The sequence below is a fragment of the Sus scrofa genome, chromosome 2, assembly GCF_054392235.1.
Source record: "Sus scrofa isolate SSC_HxYL_T2T_F1_AM1 chromosome 2, Sscrofa_HxYL_maternal_Yorkshire_Landrace_v2.0, whole genome shotgun sequence".
Taxonomy (NCBI): Eukaryota; Metazoa; Chordata; class Mammalia; order Artiodactyla; family Suidae; genus Sus; species Sus scrofa.
This window is the reverse complement of record NC_139384.1, coordinates 52,624,525-52,650,479: the sequence shown is the minus strand read 5'-3', so window position 1 is coordinate 52,650,479 and position 25,955 is coordinate 52,624,525. Positions and strand designations below refer to the sequence as shown.

The following is a 25,955-nucleotide window of genomic DNA, read 5'->3' as shown; positions in this document are numbered from 1 at the left end:
TGAAAAAGACTGACATGAATACAGTCATTAAGTAATATATAACTAAATGTTTTAAAGATGACTTTTATTTTCAGAAAGCTTGCTTATATAACTAGTAAAATAACCTAATATTTTAATGAAAAAACAAAGAAAGAATAAAAAAACTCTTAATATTTATGCCAGGCAATATATACCATTTCTAACAGAAATGGTATAGATATTGGCTCTTTAATCTGTTGGCTGTGGAAGTTTCAAGAACCTGATACATTGGTAATTACTGAATCCTCCAGAAAAAATAAAAATATTCTCAAGTAAGAAAGATAATCTGAAAGAACTAAAAGTTACCTGTAGAGTACAGTTCATCATTCTTACTACGTAGTCAAACTGTTGATGGTCTAATATTGCCCGATTTTGCTGAACATGTAAACCCAGCTCATCAGTGAGACATTGTCTTGCTGCCTTTCCTTTAAGGGCTCTCAATGCAGCAGGAAGGGTCTGAGGACAACAGAGGCAGAAGTGAACAAAAGGCACCACTAGGAAAAAAGTAACTTTCAAGCACACTGAAAACTCATGTGTAACCTATAAACCACTTAACAGATTTATTAGTAGACAAACTTCTAGAAAAGAGTTGATTAGCAATTAAGGACAATTCTAAATAGATGGTTTATGGTGACTTTTTATTTGTAAGGCAGCATGAAAATAAGTAGGACTAGGTTTATGTGATACATTTAAAAAACATTAAATTTCATTTTAAAAAAGCTCATCAAAACTGTGGTCACCAAAATAACTGTGGCTTCAGATTATGAGTCAAAACCACAGATACTTAGACACGTTCTTTCAATAACTGGCCACATCTCCATGGCAAGAATAGAAGGACATTTTTAAATGATAAGAATCATAAGTAATTTTATATTTGTAAACTGATCAGCAACTTAATCACTATTCAGTTTTAATTTATGACCAGAAAATTCTCTAATCTCTTCTCATTTCAAAAGATAATGGGGGGGAGGAACAGAGCAACAAATAGAAATCTCTAGGTTTATGTATTAAAACCCTTCCACTCATCACCCATAAGAATGCCTCTTCCGGTTCACTTTTAGAGTCTAATTAATTTACTTTACATAAAATAATAATAAGCTTATTTAACTCTGAAAACCTAAAATGAGAATGAAGGAGCAAATGAGAAGAAAGGAAAGAAGCTTGAGAGTAGGAAGACCTAATATTATTACAACAGGTATAAGAAACAGGGTGTGAAAGCTGAAAGCAAGAGAAGCAAAAGAAAGTCTGTAACACTTCAACCTTAAGTAAAAATAGATACCAAAACCCTCAAAACATAAAGGGTTTGAGGTCATTTAGAGCAAAGATAAAAGCTTTATTTGATATGCTTTCCTTGCCCCCTGTAATAGAGGTTCAGAACTATGAAGAGTCACTAGGGAAAGGTTACATAATGTTTAGTGTGTTTTACTAAAGATAAGAAAATGTGCTTTAACAAGGCACACTTAATTAAAGACCACAATTTTTATAATTCACTACTTGTTCTAACTAGATTCTTTGTAAGAAATCAAATTATATTTTAAATGTTAAGTTTCTTAGTAATATGCCAAAATAAGATTTAATGAACAATGTTTAAAAGTTTCAGGGGAAAAAGGGACTCTCATTACCTCTCTGGTTGTCACATTACTAGAATTGGCTAAGATTTTATATCTTCGACACTGTTCATTTAAAATGATGGAAACAATGAAAGGATACTTTATGAGGAAAAGAGATGGAATTAAAGGAGAAGTCAGTTGGCAAGCTAAACATAGAAATCTGAAAGCAACATGAAGAATGCTTACTTGGGAAAGATGGCATTTTATTACCTTTTCAGTCTCCAATGTTTTATTTTCAAATATGAATGAGATGCAGTTTCTAACAACTTCCAATCTCTGTGCACTGTTGAAAACTGTTGTCACCTTATCCATTATTGAAACTAATAAAGGAATATAAGGAAAATACAAATAAATTAGACTCCTGGGAATATTACTGTTTACAGTTTATATGACTATAACTGTTTACACAACCAATGCTTGACAGTTTTTTTTCCTTGTTACATACACCGAAGGTATTTCATTTCATTACTTTGATTACATTTTTAGGTTGTGAAGTGGCAGGTTATGGCTCATTGAGGATAATTTCAGAGGACACATTCTAATTTTGCATTTAACTCTATTTACATAATTAATTCATATTGGACAGTAAAATATTATTAAGCAAAGATAAACTTTTTCCTACCTTTAATTGTACATAAACAGGTAAGAAATGTTTCAGGTACAGCATCCTGACAAATTTAAGTAAACTAACTCTTATATATGAGGACTACTACCAGGAAAAGAAGTTTATATCACTAACATATGACCAAATCAAAACCACATACCATAAAAAATTAGGTTCTAAAACTCTGATCACTTGTGACGGAGCATGATGGAGGATAATGTGAAAAAAAGGATGTATATATATGTATAACTGGGTCACTTTGCTGTACAGCAGAAATTGACAGAACATGGTAAATCAATCATAATAAAATTTTTTAAAAAAAGAAAAAATGTAAATAAAAACAAATAAATAAAAATCTTGGGAGACCCACTTTTCACTCTTGTGAATTTAGTACCTGTCACCTTTACAAGGTTGGGTAATTCAAGTCTACCACACAGGCTAAAATTACCTAAAATAAATTTAACTTTTTTTTTATCATGCCTGTGGCATGCACAAGTTCTTGGGCCAGGGATTGAATCTGTGCCACAGCAGTGATACAAGCCACTGCAGTGAAAACATCAGGTCCTTAATTCACCATGCAACAGAATTCCCAAATTAAACTTATTAAAAGAGTATTAGGCAGATATAAATGAAAGCAGTATTTGTTAAATAAAAAGTATTATTTCACAAAGAACTACACCATTTCATTTGTATAAAGGAGGCAGTATGCATAATTCTAAAGCCTTATATTTTCCGGCTGTTCTTGGAATCTAAAGGAATAATCCTTTCACACACCCCATATCTGATGAGAAAGACCACCATTTCTTACTCTTCGCATTCCTTCCATCAACACAAAACTTTATATTCCTCAAATAATTGTTTAAATGTTTAGAATTTTAGAAATAATTATAAGCTCATAAAAAGTTTCAAGTTAATACAGAGAAGATCCATACACTCACCACTCAGCTTCCCCCAAGTGATATCTTACATAACCATAGCGCTTTGTCAGAATCAGGAAAATAATCTTAACTTGTTTTTTTTTTTATCAGTTTTCTTGAAACGATTTTAAATCATGTAACATTAACATTAAATGACCATGGTGGTTAGATTATTTCACGACTGAAATTCTGATTTTTTTTTTTTTTTAGTCTTTTTAGGGCTGAAACTGTAGCATATGCAGGTTCCCAGGCTGGGGGGTCCAACGGAGTTACAGCTACTGGCCTACACCACAGCCACAGCAAAGCTGGATCAGAACCGCATCTGCAACCTACACCAAAGGTCATGGCAACAAGGTATCCTCGCCCACCAAGCAAGGCCAGGGATCGAAAACATGTCTTCATGGATACTAGTCGGGTTCCGTTAACCACTGAGCCACGAGGGGATCTCCGAAATTCTCATTCTTAATTTTGGGCCCTGTGGCTTCCCACACTTGCAGGTCAATGGCATAAACTGAAATTGAAATCGATCTATATTGACAGTAAAAAACTTCTTAGAGTCTCCAAATTAGACCACATTCTTTAACCTGTCTGTAAACTTTTAATTCTAAAATCTCTCATGCAGTATTTTAAATTTTCTTTAGGATAAGCCATTACAAAACCCACATTTTCTTAAAATGAGTCTGTTTACCATCTAGGATTTATAACTTTCCTTTAGAGGCTATGACTTAGTTAATTCACAGAAGAAAGTTCTTCGCTTAGAGGTACTGATATTTCAGGGATTGGCCCAATCCCCAGTTGTGGCATTCTAATACTAGCTTTCCAACACTCTGGTTTATGGGTACTTGACTTCCCAGGGAGGGCTTCCTTCTAAGGCTTTGGCTTGCAAATGTTATTCTAACTGTTCATCATTACTCTGGTCCCTCTGATGAAGAGCTGGAATTAACCTCTCAAAATGTGAATGCCTCCAAAGGTGACATTCCTAATAGCAATTCCATACTCTTATTAATAGGTATCATGTAAAATAAAACATTCACACCTTTTATTTTTTGGCTGTGCCTGTGGCATGTTTAAGTTCCTGGGATAGGGCTGGAACCTGCTCCATAGCAGTGACAACGCTGGATCCTTAATCTGCTGAGTCACCAGGGAACTCTGACACCTTTTAATTTTAATACAAGGCATATCCTGATACTGATCAACTCAATTGAACAGAGATCCCGGCGTTCTTCTTTCACTCATTCATTCATTGTTCACTCATACATTCATTCTGGTTTTACAGGAAGGGCATGCAGGGACAAATAGCAAATCATGTGTACCTCTCTCACTCATTACAACGTGACATTCCACATACATCAAAAAAGAGAATGTGATGTTGTTACACTGTTGATGGGAATATCAACTGCTTCATGGCGCCTCCTCAGAAACAAATAAATGAATCCTGCTGTGGTGCAATAGGATCAGTGGCTTCTTGGGTGCACTGGGATACAGGTTTGATCCCCAGCCTGGTGCAGTGGTTAAGGATCTGGCATTGCCACAGCTACAGCATAGGTTGCAGCCGCAGCTCAGATCTGATCCCTGGCCCAGGAACTCCATATGTTGCAGGGCCGCCAAAAAAAAAAAAAAAAAAAAAAAAAAAAAATTAAGCTGAAAAAACAAATACAGAGCTGCTATATGATCCAGCAATCCCACTTCTGGGCATCTATCTGGAGGAAATCATAATTTGAAAAGATACATGCAACCCCAATGTTCACTGCAGCACTATTTACAATAACCAAGACATGGAAGCAACCTAAATGTCCACCAACAGAGGAACGAATAATGAAAATGTTATACACACACACACACACACACACACAATGGAATGTTATTCAGCCACAAAAAAGAATGAAATAATGCCATTTACAGCAACATGGATGGACATAGATATTTTCATACTAAGTAAAGTCAGTCAGTGAAAGACAAACATATGACATCACTTATATGTGTAATCTTTCAAAAATGATACAAATGAACTTATTTGCAGAACAGAAAGAGCCTCACAGCCTTTGAAAACAAATTTATGGTTACCAAAGGGGAAAGGTGTGGGGGGTAGAGATGGACTGGGGGTTTGGGATTAGCATATGCACACAGAGGCATATGGAATGATGGGGACCTGCTGTATACTACAGAGAACTCTACTTAATATTCTGTGATAATTTATGTGGGGAAAGAATCTGAAAGAGAATGGATGTGTGTACATGTATAACTGAACCACTTCTGTACAGCAGAAATTATCACATTGTTAATCAACTACACTTCAGTAAAACTTCAAAAAAGGAAAAGAAGAAAGTATAAAAAGATAATGTAATGATCAAAAATGAAGAAAGTAAAGAGATTATACAAAAATAATATTGACTTGGCTACAATTCACATAAATTAAATTTTAAATAAACTTATAATCTGTTTATGTGGATATTTAAAGAAAGCATTCAACTAGATTGTATTAAGGTCATATGACCAAACCCTTCAAAAAATAATTACCCTAACATGTCTACTTCTCCATTCTCTCTGTGAAAGTACAATCGACACTTCAATAAAAGCTGTTAATACTTAGGAAAATAATTACAAATTAACATTACTAAGTTAATAATAAATGATAATATTAACATAACTATATAACAAATGTTAATACATGAAATATTAACACTGCTACATAAATATTTAATATATTATTATCCATTAATAATAAAATTACACTCACTTCTAGGTATGATGGACCAGTTTGTAGCAAACTAAAACTCCCACCAGGAACAATTACAAAAGTCAGATACAATGGAAAAGCCATCTATTTAAATATATCAGAGTGCTACAGAAGCACAAGGGTAAGAGGACCTAAAATTCCAGAGAAAGGAAAAGACAGGAGAGGTGAGTTAACAAGCACATCCACATTTTCTCCAAGAGATTTGCCAATATTGGGTACACAGAAGAGGCTGGAAATCTGGGTGTGATTCTGGTACATAGTCAGGTTGACCAGCAAAGTTTCTGGTGAAACCTGAATTGACAAAAGTGGATCATCATCCCTAAAAGTGCTATCATCCCTAGGCAAACCTCTGTAAGAACAACAAAACATAAATAACAATTTATAAGAGGGATGAATTATGGAATAAAAACTTTATTAATCCAAAAGAAGACAAGACAGCAAGGGAAAATGTGAAACAAGAAGATCATATAGAAAAAAGAATCCAGTAAATTAAAGTCATTACTGTATCAGTAGTTATATTTATATATATGAGCTAAATACAGGTAATATACTAAAAGCCAAACTGGCTTAAAAAAAAAAAAAAAAAAAACCCTACATGCTGCTTACAACAGGCACAAACCCTTAAATATAAGAACCCAGAGTTTGAAAATGCAAGAATAAAAAAGACGAACCATACCAACACCAACCAAAGGAAAGTTGGTATAGCCATGTAAAACTCAAAGCACACGTCACGGCAAGAAGCATTACTAGAGACAGAGGGACATTCCATAATGATAAAGGGATCAGTCACTAGGATGATATAATATCTGTAAGTATATTTGCATCCAATAAATCGATTTCATAAAAAATAGAACTAAAATGATCAATAGGCAATTCTACTAATTATCATGGAGACTTTAACAATCTCCCTCAATAGCGGAAGAAAAAGACAAGATAATCAGTAAAGAAAGATAACCCAAAGAATGGGAAAAATACTTGAAAATCACATATCTAATAAGAGACTTGTATACATAATATATAGAGAATTACATAGCTCTATTTAAATAGGGGCAAAGGATCTGAATAGTTAAGACATTATTCCAGAGATGATATAAAAATGGCCAAAAGGCACATGAAAAGATATTCTACATCATTAGTTCACATGGAGAAACCAGAACACCCACACACTGCTGGTGGGAATGTAAAATGGTATGACTGTTCTGGAAAACAGTCTGGCAGCTCCACAAAACATTAAATATAGACTTATCATAAGACCTGACAATTCCATACCTAGGTATATATCCAAGGTCCATACAAAAACATACACATGGATGCCCATAGCAGCACTATCATAGTAGCCAAAAAGTGGAAAAAACCCAAATGTCCATCAGCTGATATATGGATAATGAAATGTGATATATACATATCCATACAATGGAATATTATTCAGTCCCAAATAGCAAAGAAGTACTGTACACTCTACATGGTTGAACCTTGAAAAAATTATGCTAAATGAAAGAAGTCAATCACAAATCCTTTTATATAAAATGTCCAATATGGGCAAATTTATAAAGATAGGAAACAGATAACTATCTAAGAAAGGGGTGGTTTTTTTGGAGGGGGCAGGAGGGAATGAAGAGTGACTGCTAATGGGTATGGGTGTTTCTATTCGGAGGAATGAAAATTTCTGAAATTAGTGAAAATGGTTGCACTCTGTGAATATACTAAAAACCACTGAATTGTATGCTTTAAATGGGTGAATTTTACGGTATGTGAATTATAACTTAGCAATAGCTATTTTTACGACGGAGAAGATTTTACAGTGGGAGCAGTTAAGCTAAACGTTACTCTTGAGAGAGGCAGTGAATGGAACAATGTTTCTGGGTAATGCTTACTCTGGTTAAACAAATTTGTTCACTTTGTGAAAATTCACCAAGTCGTACGTACCCTTTTGCTTTCTATTTCTTGTGTATTGATATAAGGTTTACTTTTATTTTTTTTTATCTTTTTGCTATTTCTTGGACCGCTCCCATGGCGTATGGAGGTTCCCAGGCTAGGGGTCGAATCGGAGCTGTAGCCGCCAGACTATGCCAGAGCCACAGCAACACAGGATCCGAGCTGCGTCTGCAACCTACACTACAGCTCACGGTAACGCCGCTGAGCAAGGCCAAGGGATCGAACCCGCAACCTCAGGGTTCCTAGTCGGATTCGTTAACCACTGCGCCACGACGGGAACTCCAAAAGGTTTACTTTTAAAACAAACAAATACATACCAACAGGTGGACCTGCAGGCACAACACATTTCTTTTCCACTCTTGAAGCAGGAGGTGCATTCTGGTTCTTAGCAAGATTTTCCTGTATTAATTCCTGTACCCGAGTTTCATTAATCTTGGGGAAAGGAAGAATATGAACTCTCAAGTGGGAACCTTCTGTTGGGCGTGGAACTTTCTGGAATGCCATATGAGGGTTTGGATTTTCCTACAATATCAAACATAGGTAAAATTATTCATAAGTTAAAAGAACAATGGCAGATTATTGGCCAGAGGGACAGAAAGTGAAATCAGTCAAATGAGTAATTGTACATACATTCAGATATATTTCATGAAATAGAGACTGTCAGAATTCTACTTCTTACATGATTTTAAGAAGCACTGATACAGTTATCAGTACCACCTAAAACAGCTGATCACTTTTTTCCTCTTCAACGAACACTTTCTTCATTTGGTTTCTAGGTCTTACTACATCTTTAGCTGTATTTCATCTCCCTAATTTCTTAACTGTGAATACCCTAGGGCTCAGACCATGGACCTCACACTATTTAAACTTAATTCTTTGGTGATAATTTCCAGTTTCTTATATTTAAACTATGAAAACCCCAATGATTCACAAATTTTTATTTCCAATTGAATTTCACCCTGAACTCTACACCCCTATAGTCAACCATCCGCACACAGAGCTTCCATTTGGATTTAAAATAACATCTTAGGAGTTCCCATTGTGACTCAGCAGAAACGAACCTGACTAGTATCCATGAGGATGCAGGTTCAATCCCTGGCTTCACTCAGTGGGTTAAGCATCTGGCTTTGCCATGAGCTGTGGTGGAGGTTGCAGACACAGCTCGTGTCCCACATTGCTGCGGCTGTGGTGTAGGCTGGCAGCTGCAGCTCCGATTCGGTCCCTAGCCTGGGAACGTCCATATGTGACAGACGCAGTACTAAAAAAACCAAAAAAAAATTTTTTTTTAATTAAAAAAATAAATAACATCTTAAATATATGTCCAAAATGAAGCACCTAATAGTCAATTCCTCCACATCTGATTTCTATAGGCTTCCTGACTTCAGCAAGTGGCATATTTATTTTTTCAATCATTCAGGTGAAAAGCTTAGAATAATCTGTAATGTCTTTTTTAACACCCAAGTATCCATTCCTCTGCAGACCTTTGTTGAGTCTTCACCTTTAAAATATACTTATAGAAGTTCCTGTCGTGGCACAGTGGTTAATGAATCTGACAAGGAACCATGAGGTTGAAGGTTCGATCCCTGGCCTTGCTCAGTGGGTTAAGGATCTGGCGTTGCCGTGAGCTGTGGCGTAGGTCACAGATGGGGCTCGGATCCCGCATTGCTGTGGCTGTGTTGTAGGCCAGTGGCTACAGCTCCCATTGGACCCCTTGCCTGGGAACCACCAAATGACACGGGAGTGACCCTAGAAAAGGCAAAAAAAAGACAAAACAAACAAACAAATAAATAATAAAATAAAATAAATACATTTATAACCTAACCATTTTTCAATACACTGTGATTCAAGCCAACAACTCTCATATTGCTACAGAGTAACAGTCTTGTAACCACTCCCTGCTTCCATCCTAGTTCCCTCTCTCACTGTTTTTAACACTGCAGACAGAGTGGTCAAGTTAAAAGTATGTCAAATCTTCACCTAACTACCCTGATCATTCAAATAGTTCTTCATCTCAGAGTAAAACCCAAAGTTCTTATAATAATTTATAAGATTTGGCTTCTCTATATGACTGTGTCCTACCACTGTTTCCTTCCTTCATTCTGCTCCTGCTACAGGGGTCTACTAATTCCTGCCTCAAGGTCTTCACACTTAACTGTGCCCTCTGCTTGGAATGCCTGTCTCCCACTAATCTGGACAGCATCTTCTCTTCCTGTATGTCTTTGCTCAAATGCCACCTTTCTTGGCTGATCTATCTAAAATTATACACCTTAACACAGTCCCTATCCCTCTTATTACATTTTCCTCTCTAGCACTTACCACACTCTCACATACTCTAAATTCTGTTTAACTTGTTTATTGTCTCACTAAAATGAAACCCCAGAGGACAGACATTTTGGTCAATTAAAAAATATCTGTTGTCCTCTGCTATATGCGTACCACATCTAGAAACTGCCTGGCATGTATCAGGCACCCTGAACTACTTCCCACTTTATCCTAATGAGTAGGACACAATGTTGAACATATATTAGAACTGCAATAATTAAATTAAACGTGTCAGCTAATATTTGCATAGACCCTTAGTGCTAGCATGGACTTTTATCAAGCCACCTACTTAAGTAGGATTCTATTTCAAGTACTACAGGCAGAATGGAATCCATTCTTTTTATAAAGTTCTCTAAGGAAGGCTGCTCTATGATCATTCTTAGACCAACTCTAGCATTTATCATTCTAGCAATCAGAAAATTTCTTTCCCCCCTTGAATCTGTGTCATTCATGTTTTTGGTTATTTGGCTCAGACCCAGATAAAGGATAGGCTGGACCATAGCAGAGGACACAGGGAACGTATCTCAGCAATACAGTGGGGAAATACACAAAGTGTCAAAAAAAATCTAGATTCTAGTTTTTGCTTTATTCATTATGTGATGCTGTATAAATAACTCTGCCGCAGGTCTACAGACACACACATTGTTTTATTGTGCTTTACCCTATTGCACTTTGTAGGTACTGTGTTGTTTTTGGGTTTTGTTGTTGTTGTTGTTGTTTTGTCTTTTTACAAATTGAAGGTTTGTGGCAACCCTGTGTCAAATAAGTCTACTGGTGCCATTTTCCAACACTTTTGGTCTCTATCACATTTTGGTAATTCTCATAATGTTTCAAACTTTTAAATTATGTTATATCTGATCTGAGTTGGGGCCTTTGATAGTACTATTGCAAAAGGATTATAACTTGCTGAAGGCTCAGATGATGGTTAGCATTTTTAAGGAAAAAACTTAAAAGTAAGGTATGTACATTGTTTTTTTTAGATATAAATACTACTGCACACTTAATAGACTACAGCAAAGGGTAAATGTATCTTTCATATGCACTGGGAAACCAAAAAATTTATGTGATTCACTTTATTGCGATACTGGCTTTATTGTGGTGGTCTGGAACCAAACCCACAATATCTCTGAAGTATTCCTGTACTTATGCTTCTTAGGCCTGTACTTAAAAGATTCCTGAGAAGGTGAAATCAAATGGAAAACTTCGGAGCGCCAGTGGCGCAATCGGCTACCACGCAGTACTTACACAGATTGAAAACTTGTTCTTGCCAAAGCAGCCCTCATACAACACTTTGTATCTTTCCTTTTATCTTTAGCAAAGACAGGGAAAAATAAGTAAATTCCAATGCCAAGGCTTCATGATCACCACTTTCTACACCATGTGTTGAAAAAACCATTCTAAAATTATGCCAGGATTAACATCAACATCAGCAGCCTGGAGTTTCTCAAACTGCGCTTTTCCAAAAGCAGTATGTTTGTTCTTCTCTGTTCTTTTGGCACAATATCTAAGATACCATGTCATCTCAAAAGTTATGAATATCAAATTTCTAAAACCTATTGGGCAGATATTTCTTTCAGGCTAGGGAGATAATCCATGTGGATTTTGAATTCTGAATCACTTAAAGTATATTATTCACTACTTCTGTTTCCATAGATGCATAATTTTCTTAATAATAAAATTAAAACTTTAAATGTATTTCCCATGATGTAAATAATATTAAAACAAATTTTAAAACATGGTAAAGTAAAAGTAGACACTTTTCTTGGTATGCCAGTATCTTTTCTAGCTATATTTTATCTCTCTCTTACTATATATTTTTCTATCTTATTTCAAAGATGACTTAAGGTGGTCTAAAAAATCAAGATATACATATTGATTGCTTCTAGTTAAAATCCTATAATATAACAGGTTCAGCCTAAATTTTATATGGAAGAACAAAGATCCAAAAACAGTCAAGGGAATTTTGAAGAAGAGTAAATGGGGAAAGTCAAACTTTCCCGATATCAAAATTTATAGAAACCTTTAATAATTAATACAGTATGGTAATTGGTATCAGTGAAGGGTTAAAAGGGCTAATGGAATAGAGAAGCCCATAAACAGGACTACGTGTGAAAATGTGATAGAGACAGCAGGCACTACAATTCAGAAGGAAGAGAGTTAGACAATCCAAGGACAGAGGGTAATACAACTGAAATATTTTTAGCTCATGGTCTCCGATGTGAGACCTCCTGGGTGAAATCTAGCTTAGCCACTTACTAGCACTGTAACCTGGTGCAGTGTGAATTCACTTATCATTTGTGTTTTAGTTTCCTCATTGATAATGAAGATAATAATATAGTACCTACTTCATAATGTCCTTGTGAGAGTGGAAAAAGTTACAGGAAAGCTTTACAACACACACACACACTTTCCCAAAATAAATGGGAAAGCTCTTCTTTGAAAGCTCTTTTCCAAAAGTCTAGAGTATATTCCTTTGAAAAATGTTTAGTCACTGCATATTCTATGGCATGACACTATACCTCTTTCTCCCAAGATTTCCCATCATACTACCAGCTACTTTTATTTTATTTATCTACTTATTTATTTTGTTTTATTTTCTTTCTTGGTCCCACCTGCGTGGCACATGGAAATTCCCAAGCCCAAGATCAAATTCAATCCAGAGCTGTGACCTACACCCCAGCTGCAGCAACAATGGATTCTTAACCCATTGCACTGGACCGGAGATCAAACTGGTGCCTCCACAGAGACAAGCAGGATCATTAACCAACTGCGCCACAGCAGGAACTCCTACTTATATTTGAACAACAATAACAATAATAGTATTCAATAAGGGTTTAAATAAAAATCACTTATTAAAAGAAAAGACATAGCTATTTGTCACTAACAGTGTTATTCTCATAAGCAATTTGAAATATTTTAAACCAAATCCATGCACAATTCAGAATAATAAACATTCTAAAAAATCATTTTAAAACAAAGTTCAAAGTTGAGGTTATCCTTTAATTGTGACAGTCTACATAAAAATTCTGATTATGGGTTAAAGTTACTAAATAATAATACATTCAACTGTGTTTCGAAAATTCAAAAAAAGCTCATGCCCCAAGATCTAGTGCTATTTGGTTTTCTGGCTGCCGAATCTGTACACTGCTGCCCTCTAACGGGTAGTAAGGTAAATATAAAGGACCACATTCACCACCTCACATCCAGCTTAGTCACATAATGACTTATGAGGAGATGGCAATAATGTGAGACATTTAAAGGCTCACTGAACTCGGTATATTCTTGGAAACATATGCTCTTATTTGTAACTCCAAATGCATCCAGATCAGTCTCTTGAAGATTACTGGGCTCATTTAAAACTGCATCCTGATTTTGTTGTTGAATCTCTGTGTTGAAATCATTATTTTTCAACAGAACAAAGAAACAGTCAAAGACTCATTTTTGACTTTAGAGAAATGCAAATATAAAGTAATAACCAAGGATTTAGATAACTACATACTTACGGTAAACATAATTCTGCCCAAGGCAATTAAGAAAGCTGGCAAAACATACTATTATTGCTCAGAGGGACTTTTAAAGTTGGATAATGATTTTCAAGAAGTCGGCTCTGTAATCCTGCTTTTAGAGTGTACTATAGCAATAGGAGGCATAATGATTTTCTCAGACTTGAAAAAAATGACACATACACCAACTGGTCTGGAAACATGGATTTTCTTTTCTCTCTCTCTCTGTTTTTGGCAAGCTAAATGAGAATATTCCTAGGGCTTACAAAAACCAGGCTGAGAAAACACTTCAAATAAAAGCAAAGCAAAACAAAACAAAACAGAAAGCTCCAGATCTTACTGGAAATTCAAAGTAGGCATACTGGTGAAAAAAATTCCTTCCTACACATTGGAATCAATGTGACCTTGTCGAAGGTTACTAAATTTCCCATGTTAATTTAAGCATTTAATAATTATTTTATGTGCATCAATCATACCTAGGGTTATATTATACAAATTCTTTACAAATCCTTTCAAATACAGCCAAAGCCAATGTTATCACTGGATTACATCACTAAACATTGACAAAATATACCTGGAATTTTTAGAGTTGCCTGGCTGTGATGGAATGAAAAACTCTCAACTTTCTATCCTCATAGGTCTTTCAATGATTATCTAATTGAATTAATGTCTCATCCTTAATACAAAGAAATGTGGTGTATGACTTTAATATCTAATGTGCTGGTTGCCCTAATCCAAGGTTTCTCAACTTTGACACTACTGACATTTGGGGCTAGATAATTCTCTGTTTAGCAGTGGGGAGTGGGAAGGAGTGGGTGTCTTGCATATTGTTAAGATGTTTAGAAGCAGCCCTGTCCTCTTTACTAGCGGCCAGTAGCACACCTTCTCCAGTTGTGACAACCAAAAAGTGTCTTTGGACATTGCCAAATTTCTCGGGGGAAGGAGTCTGCCCCTGTTGATAACAACTGCTCTAATTCATGACATTAAAATGGAGGCTTCATAATCTAAGACAAGTACTCTTTTCACAAGTACCCAGAGGGCATAAAACGACTGGCTAGGATCTAATACTCACCTGCTGACATCCAAATTAAAACCATAAAAAGGTAATACCAAACACCTATTAGAATGGCTAAGAACAAAGCAAAACAAAAAATTCCAATGAGAATACCACACGTTGGTGAAGATGTGGAGCAAACAGAACTTTCACAACATATTGCTGGTGGGAATGCAAAATGGTACAGACACTTAAGAAAACAATTGGTAGTTTCTTATATAGAGAAAGAAATACATTGCTATATTGTTATATATCATATATATTGTTACTGTTTTCAGCATCCTATTACTAAATATTTACCCAAAAGAAATGAATACTTATGTTCACACAAAAACCCATGCAAATGTTCAGGGCAGTTTTACTCATAATTGCCAAAATTGTCCTTTAGTTGGTTAACAGATAAATAAAACTGGTACACCGATATAATGGAATACCACTCAACAATAAAAAGGAATAACTCATATATGCAGTAACATGGGTGAATCTTAAATGCATTATACTAAGAAAAAGAATCCAAACTCAAAAAACCACATAACGACATTACAGAAAAGGCAAAAACTACAGAGACAGAAAACAGCTCAGGTGCCAAGAGTATGAGATAGTAGGAGGATGTGACTATAAGGGTGCATTAAGAAAAGTTGGGTGGGGGGTGATAGATATGTTGCTGCTGTGGTGGTGGTGGTTGGATAACTTCATTTGCCAAACTTCATCAAAGTGTAAAGGGTAAATTTTACTATATATAAATTTCATCATAGTAAATCTAACAGGGTAAATTTTACTATATATAAATTTCATCATAGTAAATCTAATAGGGTAAATTTTACTATATATAAATTTTATCATAGTAAATCTAACTTAAAATGAATAAACAAATAATATAAGTTGGAGGAAGGAGTTTAATTTTTATGCTTTGGATTAGGGGCCTCATTTCATTATAATAATCTAAATAAGTTGTTTATGTTTTTAATTTTTAAAGATGAAAGATGACCACAATATTTACTTCCTTCCTATAACAACAACAAATCCTTTTATTCACAGTTGGGAAAGAGTACAAACATCATCAGTATAGATTAAATGTGCCTGGTAGTGAAATTAACTTTCTGCAGAAACATAAAGGGTATAGATCTTAATGTAATTTAGAATGGCTATTCCTGCATTTGGGCTTTTTCTCCCATTAGAATTTTAAAAGCCTATTTGTTTCAACTCTAGGCAATAGTATATCTATAGAGCACAAACAGAAATCTATCATTTTATAGGAAAGTCTAAGTCCTCTCTCATTTTGCCTTTAACTTTTTTTAAAAAAAACAGACAAGTTACACAATCTAGCAAATGATTATGTAGGACAGCAAGATGTAAAACAAATTAGAAAAACTGCACTATTTAAAAGAGTAAAACACATGTCCAACAGATTTTTTGATACCTTGGAATGGATGTTTATAAAGTTTTTGTCCTGCCTATTTTAATATTCTCATTTTGCATTCAGTTAGTGGTCCTTTATAAGTGTGTCCCAAGAATCATAGGGAAAGAGCAGGTAAGTTGCTGAAGATGCTATCATGTAGACAACAAGGATTCTGAAAACCAAAGTGGGCAGACTTTGAATTATTATCAAATGGACATGGAAAGAGAAGCTCTACCAATGCATGCCCAATAAAAATCTTAATAGTATATAACCCTGCCAATGCTTACACATTTGTCTCTAATGAATTTATTCCTTTCCTCTTCTTCATACTAACTTCCCTCTTCTTCTTCACCAAAGTCACCACTTTTCTTAATTGTAAACAAAAAATATTGTAAGTAATAAATAAATAAAGGAAGCATCAGAAAGTTAAAAAAGCAGCTAAACCCAGTTGCAATTCATCTTACTTACATCTCCTCACATTCCTACGATTCATTCCTACTTACTAAAAGGCACTATAAAGGAGTGGTGAGAAGAAACTGGATAATTAAGGTTCATTTTTGAGGTACTTCAAAGGGAAGTGAAGGAGAGAGGCTGGATACGCATACCAGACTTTAGTGCAATAAAGTATTTACAAACATCTGAATGGAATCACCAGGTTTCAATTCTAACCCAATAATAAGGAAACAGTCAAATTACATGGTTGGTTTTCTCCTTACCAAAAGGGAATTTTAGAAATGTGATTTTTAAAAAACTGACTAGTTAAAAATAGAACCATCTGGATTATTTACCTTTCATTGCGACCATCCTTCCTCCGTCCCCTCAATCTCCTGAACAACCCAAGAAAGTAACTTTACCATCATGTCTGCTTTTTAATTTTGTCAAGCATTTACTTCAGAAATGCTGGGACCATTATGGACTTCATAATCTTAGAACTAGAGGGAATCTCATAAAGTCTGATGACAATCCACCAGAATATTCTCAAATACTCATTCATCATGTATGTGTATCCTCTTCTCAAGGGTATTAGAGGAATTATATGCCTAGAAAATGCCTGAAACTAGTAGGTGTTTAATAAATACATACTGAATAAACAGAGTTGATTATATTAAATGGAATAGAATGTGTGTGTGTGTGTGTGTGTGTGTGTGTGTGTGTGTGTGTGTGTGTGGAGGGGGAAGTCTAGTAAGGGCTCAAGAAATTCAGAGCACATTTAAAGGGTGATTTCCATATCTTACCTAGTAATACAATCCTCCATTGATGATCACTTAAAAAGTGTTATATGATGTGGGCCGTTTGTGTTTTACATTCACCCTTAAGAATGTAAAATTAGTGTGTGTGTATATATTTTGTTGTTGTTGCAGTTCTCAGTTTTGTGTTGGCTTAGTGTAAGCTAGGTATCATTAAACTTAAGTTCTGGAATGGCAAGAAAGGTATTTACTTTGTTTTTTGCATTAAAATGGCTTGGCACGCTCCCTCACATACATTGCATACTCAGTCATGTGACAGAGACGAACCCGTGTCAGAACCCCAGCTCTGATGACAATCCACCGGAATATTCTCAAATATTCATTCATCATATATGTGTATCCTCTTCTCAAGGGTATTAGAGGAATTATATGCCTAGAAAATGCCTGAAACTAGTAGGTGTTTAATAAATACATACTGAATAAACAGTATGATATAAAATTTTGCAGTTCTGAAATAAAATAGTCTTATAAAAATCTAAGAAATGAACATTCAGTTATTAAAGGGATCAGTCCCAGAGTCTCAAACACTGATTCCCATTTCATGTTTTGCTACTCTTTGAAATCCATAAACAAATCACCCTTAGTGAGAAAGGAAAAAAAACCTCTCTAATCTTCAATTTCCTCACATTTCAACACCTGCTCTATCCATCTCACAGGACCATTTCTAAGATCAAATGAGAAAATACATTAAAGAGCTTTATAAAGAACAATGTATAAAGTCAGCCATTGGAAGTAGCATTCCATTATTTTTCCAATTGGAGATGAGCCAGCCTAATGGAGTGAAAGAACGCAGGCTTAGGAACTGGATAGATGAAAATTCCTGAATTTAAAACCCAGATTCAATCAATTAGTAACCATATGATCCTGAGCCAATTATCTCTAGTAAAATGGAGACAATGACACCTATCTTACATTGTTACGAAGATTAGAGATGATGTATGTAAAGTGCTTGACAACATGCTTGGCATGTTGTCAATATTTATTATGATTACAATAGGTCCACAGAAATTTCTCATGTGATCACACTATATACTAGTTCTACACAGCCACCATAAATGGCAAAGACCAGCACAGAAAGCAATTTTTAAGTTTCTGCATACTAATCAAGAAATAGATTTATTGTACTGGACACAGTTATAAATATGGAGTTTAGGGTATCAGGCCAAGAAATAAATTTTTAAATAATTTGAGAAATAAAATTCCTAAATAATTGAATAATATGAAACAAAGAAACACAATTTAGTATTCCTGCTTTTATCCAGTTGGTTCTCAGATTTCTAATGGATGTAACAAAGCACTGACTAATGACCCAACATCCAAAAAGGTCTACCAATTCAAATAATGAAGTTGAACAATATTAGGATATGGACCCCAAATCTTTTCTTAACTATATATATATATATATATATATATATTTTTTTTTTTTTTGTCGTTTTGAGTTTTCTAGGGCCGTGGCCGCTCCCGCGGCATATGGAGGTTCCTAGGCTAGGGGTCGAATCGGAGCTGTAGCCACTGGCCTACGCCAGAGCCATAGCAACGCGGGATCCGAGCCACGTCTGTAACCTACACCACAGCTCACGGCAATGCTGAGTCCTTAACCCACTGAACAAGGCCAGGGATTGAACCCGCAACTTCATGGTTCCTAGTCGGATTCGTCAACCACTGAGCCACGACGGGAACTCCCTTAACTATATTTTCTTAAAAACATATCTTTTCTCAACTTTCCCCTGGAAGAACATACTTTCCTTTTCTCAACTCTGACATTTACAAGCAGAAGAAATAACTAGTAATCATCAGCAAATTCCACTTTTCCACATGCATTTTGGGGTTCTCTTCTTTTCTGGTATCCAAATGATCACTGCACACTTTATGACATCCCAATCTTTTTAACTTCCTGCATTTCTTCTATCAGGGAATATTTTCACTCTTGAGTTTCTGTAGTCGCCTGACAGTTATCTTTCTTTTGGCTTCCCACTCCCTATATGTTCAAAACAATACAACTCAATGATTTTCCTGATACAGTGGACAATCACTGTACCAAGCTGAAGCAGAGTACACTAGTCAGTTCTGGTCTCCAATGAATCTAATCTTTATATCTCGAAAATGCTCAATATGCTCTTAGACAGAGACCTAAGTGAAAATCACAATGAAGGCAGATGACAACTGAAAAATTGTGACTAAGATGTTTTCATAATACAGTGATTCACAGAAAAATCACTTTGAAAAATGAGATCTATTTTGATGCACAGTAACAACTGTCATATCTTGTAACTTATAGCCTCAAAGGTTTAAAGTCAGAGCAAAAAAGATAATCACCAGGAATAGTAAGCTTTTTAGCTTTTCAAACTAAATACCTTATTAATATTTTTAAAATTAATGACTATCTAAATAAATATACTTACATTTTTGAATAGTTGCTCAGCAAGTTCTCTGACATGCTTTATCATCTTCAGTGGGTTATTTTCTTCAACTTTAATTCGTTCAACTTCAAAAGCTACCAACTTGGAAAAACAATCAAATGGTAAAACATCAACTGCAAAATATGCTGAAATAGAAAACTGTGTGACGGTGATAATGTCACACAAGTTATAAGCCAAAAAGCATCTAACATATAAGCTGTTATTAAAACAAAGTGTTTTAGACTTTTACAGGGTTTCACCTCTATTCTAGTTAATCGAGTCCTTGGATGTTCTGGAGGTCTCTCTATGATGATTCACAGTCCATTTCTTTTTGGGAAAAGTTGCTTCTGGAACTCAGAGAGATATTCATTCTCCAGGCCTCACTCAGAATTCTCTCACTCAGAGAATTTCAGACGGTCAGAGAGTCTCTAAATATTTCCCTAACTCACAGAAGGAACCAAATGTTCAAATTGGGTCACTTTAGTCCTACATCTGCTAACAGTGTGATCTGGAACAAGTCACTGAAACTCCAGAGCTTCAGTTTCTTCATCTCTAAAGTAAGATGGAAGAACAAGATGGCCCTTAGGCTCCTTCTAGTTCTCAAATTATATAAACTCGGATCCACTTCCTTACCAACTAATTTCCTGGGAGAACTGTGTTAGTGTGTACACTTGCAGTGGAACAAAGAGGACTGGCAGGAAAAATACAGGGTCTGAGGAAGAGGTAAACAGATGGATTATTTTTTAAATGATATAATACAGGATTTTTCATTCTAGGAAGTAGGAGTCTCATCTGAGCAGACAGGTGAATAAACTATGACCTCACCTATTCTAGGCCAAGATTCAGAAGGACTGTCAAAGAAAGTCAAACATTGCTTTACTTCTAACAGGCCTATTTGGTGGGTATGGGAACAGGATAATACACAGTGCAAGCTGCTGCTCATAGCTCCATATACCTTCTCTGCCCTTGGCTGAAGGAAAACAAGGATCCCTTTCCCAGGAGCAAATGCAATTTTCCCAAACATACATTGCCATGCAAGCCAATTAAACGCCCAAAGAGGGTAGAAGGAAAAATTACTTAGGTCTGGTGTCTCATTTATTTTACATCCTTGACTAAAGCATACATATGAATAACTGGCTTTCCAAAAACAACATCGATATGACACCAAAAATCATCACTGTAGACAGAACACAGAACTGGATGAACATTAAGGAATCTTGGACAAGTCTTTGTCTTATCACTATTTCTAATCTGAAGGATATATATATCTTGTGTATATAAATGTACATAATAAAAGACAAGTTGCCATATAAAGTTAGAGACATAAAATAAGCTTAATGCAGATTAGTGGCTCTCAGAGTCATCTACTTTGGGAAAGTCTGGAGGAGATGGTAAGATATGAGCAGAGTATGAAAAATGGACTGAAAAGTAGAGAGAACTCCAGGCAAAGGAAGGACTTACAAAAATAGTCAGAGGCTGTGGCAAGTTGGCAAACAAATTTTCTGGAAGTAATCAATCTGACTTATTAGTTGTGATGAAGCTGCCAGAGGGTTACTAAAGGAATTTGGATAGAAAGGAAAGGGTACATAAACTAATCTTACTATTTAGAATGCTTCATGTAGGACCTTGGGGTCTATCTGACTTATCCACGTAAAACATTATGTATCAATGACTTAATTCAAAATCTAAAGGCTGATACATGTTAGTTTTAGTCAACAACTGATCATTTTAGAGAACCAGAGATCAATAACTGATCAGAAGGAACTGTCCACCTAAGGGTAATCTCTCCTATATCTTCATTTGTTTTATGTTATTATTAAGTAAAGCATTTAGTGCAAATCTCCATACTCAGAACTAAAATATGTGCCTTTTCTTTCATTCTTATCTGTAAATACTTAAACTGTCTTTACAGAGAATAAAAGATCCTTCTCTGAACCACGGATCTTTAAGACTTTGATTTCTGATCTTTAAGACTTTGATTACTTTTTTTTTTTTTAATGACTTTGATTTCTATCTTTTCTATACAAATTAAACTACCGCCAGAAAAACATGATCACTACTACGTTCTCCACTATCTCGAGTGTCAGGAGTATTTTTCTTTTACAGACTTCTAGGAGCTTTTAGATTTATTGGTTCCAGAACACTGCTCTTCCAAAAATTGAAATAAGAGTAAGAGTAATTGTTCTATCTACCAGAATGGGCTGCAATGAACATAGCTAAATGATAAATGGAAAGATGTATTACAATAAAGAAAAATCACAACACAAAATAAAATCCTTATTCTGAGTTGCGACTGCCATAACTCTCTTTTTAAATGGTCAATTTCTTGAAGATAGAGACTAAATCTGTCTTCCTTATGTTTACTATCTCTTAAGGGAGCTAGACAAATGCTGATTATTGATTAGTAAGAATGACTAAGCTAAACTATAACTCTAGGACACTGATAGATTACATGTAACTGTACTCTGAAGTAACACATATAAATACAAATATACATTAAGCTTAGACCTTTCCCTCTATAATACTGGTAAGTTCTATTTATATGATCAGTCACTTTTTCAAAAAGATTTTAATCAACTATTTAAAATTCAGTTCTTCAAGATTTTTATGTACTTGAAACATCCTGTAATTATATTTTCCTAATTTTTCTAATCCACATTATCAACAAGATCTGATATGCACAATAATAAATATTTTTGATTTTGATTAAATATTTAAAATACTACATCTCTGCTTTTATCTACTAGTTTATTTTTGTCTATAAATAATGCATTCATTTGAATAAGAAACATACCTCATCAAAGAGATCACAGGATCTATAGGGAGGACCCCTTTCTGAAATAAAACCTGCAAATGCCATTCCATTGAGAACTTTAGTGAGGAAATCATTCTCAACCAAACCACGCTGTCCCAAGAAAGCTGTCTGTAAAGAAAAGAAAATGTGAAATAAGTATGTTATCACCTAGTAATGGATGAATAGTCAAAACAAAAATACAAAGATCAAAGGCTAAATAAATATCTTCATGCATAAATGTGCTCTTATAAAATAGATTTCTCTCTAAAAGAGTTTTGATATCTGAAAACATGTATTGAAAAGAATAAAAATGAAGTCAGAAATAACCTCAATTTTAAAAGAAAAATCAATTTTAAAAATTAAGTTAACATACTCTCAAGGAAAATATATCAATTCTTTTTTTTTTCTTTTCTTTTTTTTTTTTGTCTTTTTGAGCCACACACTCAGCATATGGAAGTTCCCATGCTAGGGGTCGAGTGGGAGTTGCAGCTGTGGGCCTACACCAAGTCACAGCATCATGGGATCCAAGCCGTGTCTGTGACCTACACCACAGCTCATGGCAACGCCAGATCCTTAACCCTCCAAGCAAAGTCAGGGACTGAACTGGCATCCTCATGGATACTAGTCGGGCTTGCTACCACTGAGCCACAACAGGAACTCCCTGTCAGTTCCTTTTAATATTATTAAAAATTATCATCTACAACACAAAGAAAAGATTTTAAATAACCACATTTGGTAATTTAAGGTCAAAATACATCACTAGAAAAAGATAACCTAGCTGTTTTATTAAATTAGAGTCTACATTTTTGAACTGATACAATATGGTATGTTACCTTGTGAAAATGTATTACTGGTTCTGCATGAATTCTTATAAGTTGTAAGCATGATCTATATCCTTGGAAAAGTTGTGCAAATAATCTAAGAAAAACTGCACGCACTTCTTTATCCTGAAAATACATGAAGAAATATGTTAGTTAACTTAATTTCTTAAAAAACAAAGAAAAAATGACCAAGTCAAAAAGTTGGAAAGAACCTGAGAGATTACTGGACAAATCTGTCTGTGCTTCTGACACAGAAGTCTTATTTGTGGCAGCACTAACTGGTAGGCATTTAGTCTGTCCCAATGCTGGACAGTGTAGGCTGTTAAAAGAGTTCTTTTAAAAATTGAACCAAACAAAACTTGCCTGTAGTACATCCAATTTTCCTCTCAAGAGAAAAAAAAAAAAAAAAGTCGCAGAGTCTCCGCTTTCACCATGTTAGAGAATGGCATATTTCCCAAGTCATTTGACTTTTATATCCATCAAAAGAATTACAGTCATAAATATAAAAGAAAAAACTTTAGACTGTATTTTAAAAGCTTATGAAATTCTTCCAAAGCTTATCCAGTTTATAAAAATCCATACTTACATTAATAAAATATGACAAAGTATACTTTGATACTTCAGATTTTTTTAAAAATTAGAGTTTTAGAACTGTAAGGAAACCTATGGATTTAGTCAACTCTTCATTTAATTGATCAGGAAATGGTTAAGAATGCTTCAGTAACTTGTCAAAAGTGTGCAGCTCTATGATGTTCCTTATTGGCTACAAAGCCCATCTCTGAGAAATGCACTGGTCAAAATTAAAGAAGGGCCTCTGTTATACAGTCACCCTTTTATAGCTTTCATTTGGAACTACTTTCATCCATTCAGTCCTCAAACTTGATTCTCTCCTGTTACCGACAATCTGTTTCCATTTTTTGTAAGCTTCCCCTTTTTTTTTTTTTAAACCCTTGCCTGACCCTTTTGATTTGGTGCTTGGCACAGTTTTTCAGGCTATAATCCAGGTTCTGATTTTTTTGTCCTATACTTACTCATGCCTCCTCAGAGCAATAGTCTTAGCCCACTCCCTCAAGCAGTGTGCTACCTGGGGCTTCTCTTTGAGCAGGTCACAAGGTCAGTCGGTGGCAAATCTCCTAACATCTAATTTGGCACACCTTTACTAGGCTGTCCCTCTAACTCTCACTATATTTAGCTTCTTTGAAAAACATACAAAGAAAAGCAACTCTCTTTGAAAACATCGAATTTAAATGTTCAGCTTCTTACCAGCATTTTTGAGTGGGATAAAGCTGTTCGTGGAGGAGGGAAGGCATGATCTGCTACTTCCAAATCTGGGTGTAGAATCTAAAGCAAAGAAGCTTTGTTACATAAGAGATTTTAATATCAATGAAACCTATTATTTTATCTACTTGGGGCATTTAGATGTAAAAGTGTCAATACATGAATTACAATAAATCCCTTCATGAAATACAGTGCAGTTAGCTGAAGCAGCTCTGTATGTACTATGTGAGAAGATCTCCAAGAAAAAATATTTAATAAAAAAAGTGATCTAGGAAAACATAAATAGTGTGGTTTCATTTATTTGAAAATAAAACAAAATAAACCTTAAATCATATATGTACATGTACCGATCTACATATAAATGAAAATGTAAAGTACTGAAAGAATATATACAAAATTATGAACTAGTAATTACCTCTGGGAAGAGGTAGGTCTAAGGCAGAGCTATATGTCTGTATAATTGAAACCTTAAGCATTTGTTTTGTTTCTTAGTGTAATTAAAAATTAATTAATTAATTAACTGAAATACTGAGGATAAAGAGAATAAGCTTATGAACCTCACAGTCCAGAAGGGTAACAGCATAATACAATGTGACAAGTATTATAAATACATAAAATAATAATATATGAGTATAAAGTATAATTAATTCAACCTATGGAAAGCTAAAAAAAGAAGGTAATATTTGCATTAGACTTTGAAGGAAAGTAGGATGGAGAGCAGGTAAGAAAAAAAAGTCCATGTAGGACTTAGAGGAAAAAAAAGATTTTGCATCAGTATGCAGTAAATTTTTGTCTTTGCAGAATCATTTCAAATAGCCAGGATTTGGTAATATACTTACAATAGACAAAAAAATTCAGAACAAAACTTATAAACGAGCAAAATACCAATAACATTTATAATTCAATCACAAAATTGTTACTGCAGTGTAATAGTCTTTATGTCAATAAAATGATCTATGATTACTACACAGTTCAGGTACCCTGTAATTATTTGATTACCATTATTTAGTGACCAAATGAAGTTCATGTACTTGTGTATCAATTCTCCCACACAGTCCATCAAATGTGATTTCTTTTTGGTCCTATTTTGACAATACACTATGCTCTTATGTACACTCCTGTAGCACTTAATCCACCAGTGTGATCTAAAACTACATAAAGAGGCATACTCAGTTTCACCAAAAGTGAATTTTACTCATTGATTGAATTTGGTGGCACTGGTGTTATAGATTAAGGTACACCAGTGTGCAGCAGAACCTCTACCAAGAGCCATTGACTTAAAAACTGAAATCTTAATCTTTGCTAATTTTGGTACTT

At 34.9% G+C, this 25,955-nt stretch overlaps 1 protein-coding gene across 11 annotated transcripts in view; it reads right to left on the bottom strand.

The window, feature by feature from the left end:
- SBF2 (SET binding factor 2) overlaps positions 1-25,955 on the bottom strand; it is a 451,285-nt gene that overhangs the window by 162,946 nt on the left and 262,384 nt on the right. For all 11 annotated transcript variants that reach the window (XR_014837296.1, XR_014837295.1, XR_014837298.1 and 8 more), the window contains 7 exons: positions 24,624-24,701; positions 23,373-23,486; positions 22,540-22,668; positions 19,749-19,847; positions 8,139-8,343; positions 1,839-1,948; positions 325-474 (listed from right to left, as the gene is read on the bottom strand). Coding sequence is in view for 7 of the 11 variants with exons in the window: in XM_005661131.4 (XP_005661188.2) it covers positions 325-474; positions 1,839-1,948; positions 8,139-8,343; positions 19,749-19,847; positions 22,540-22,668; positions 23,373-23,486; positions 24,624-24,701 (885 nt within the window). In the remaining 4 variants the exon portion in view is untranslated. The remainder of the gene's footprint in view (positions 1-324; positions 475-1,838; positions 1,949-8,138; positions 8,344-19,748; positions 19,848-22,539; positions 22,669-23,372; positions 23,487-24,623; positions 24,702-25,955) is intronic.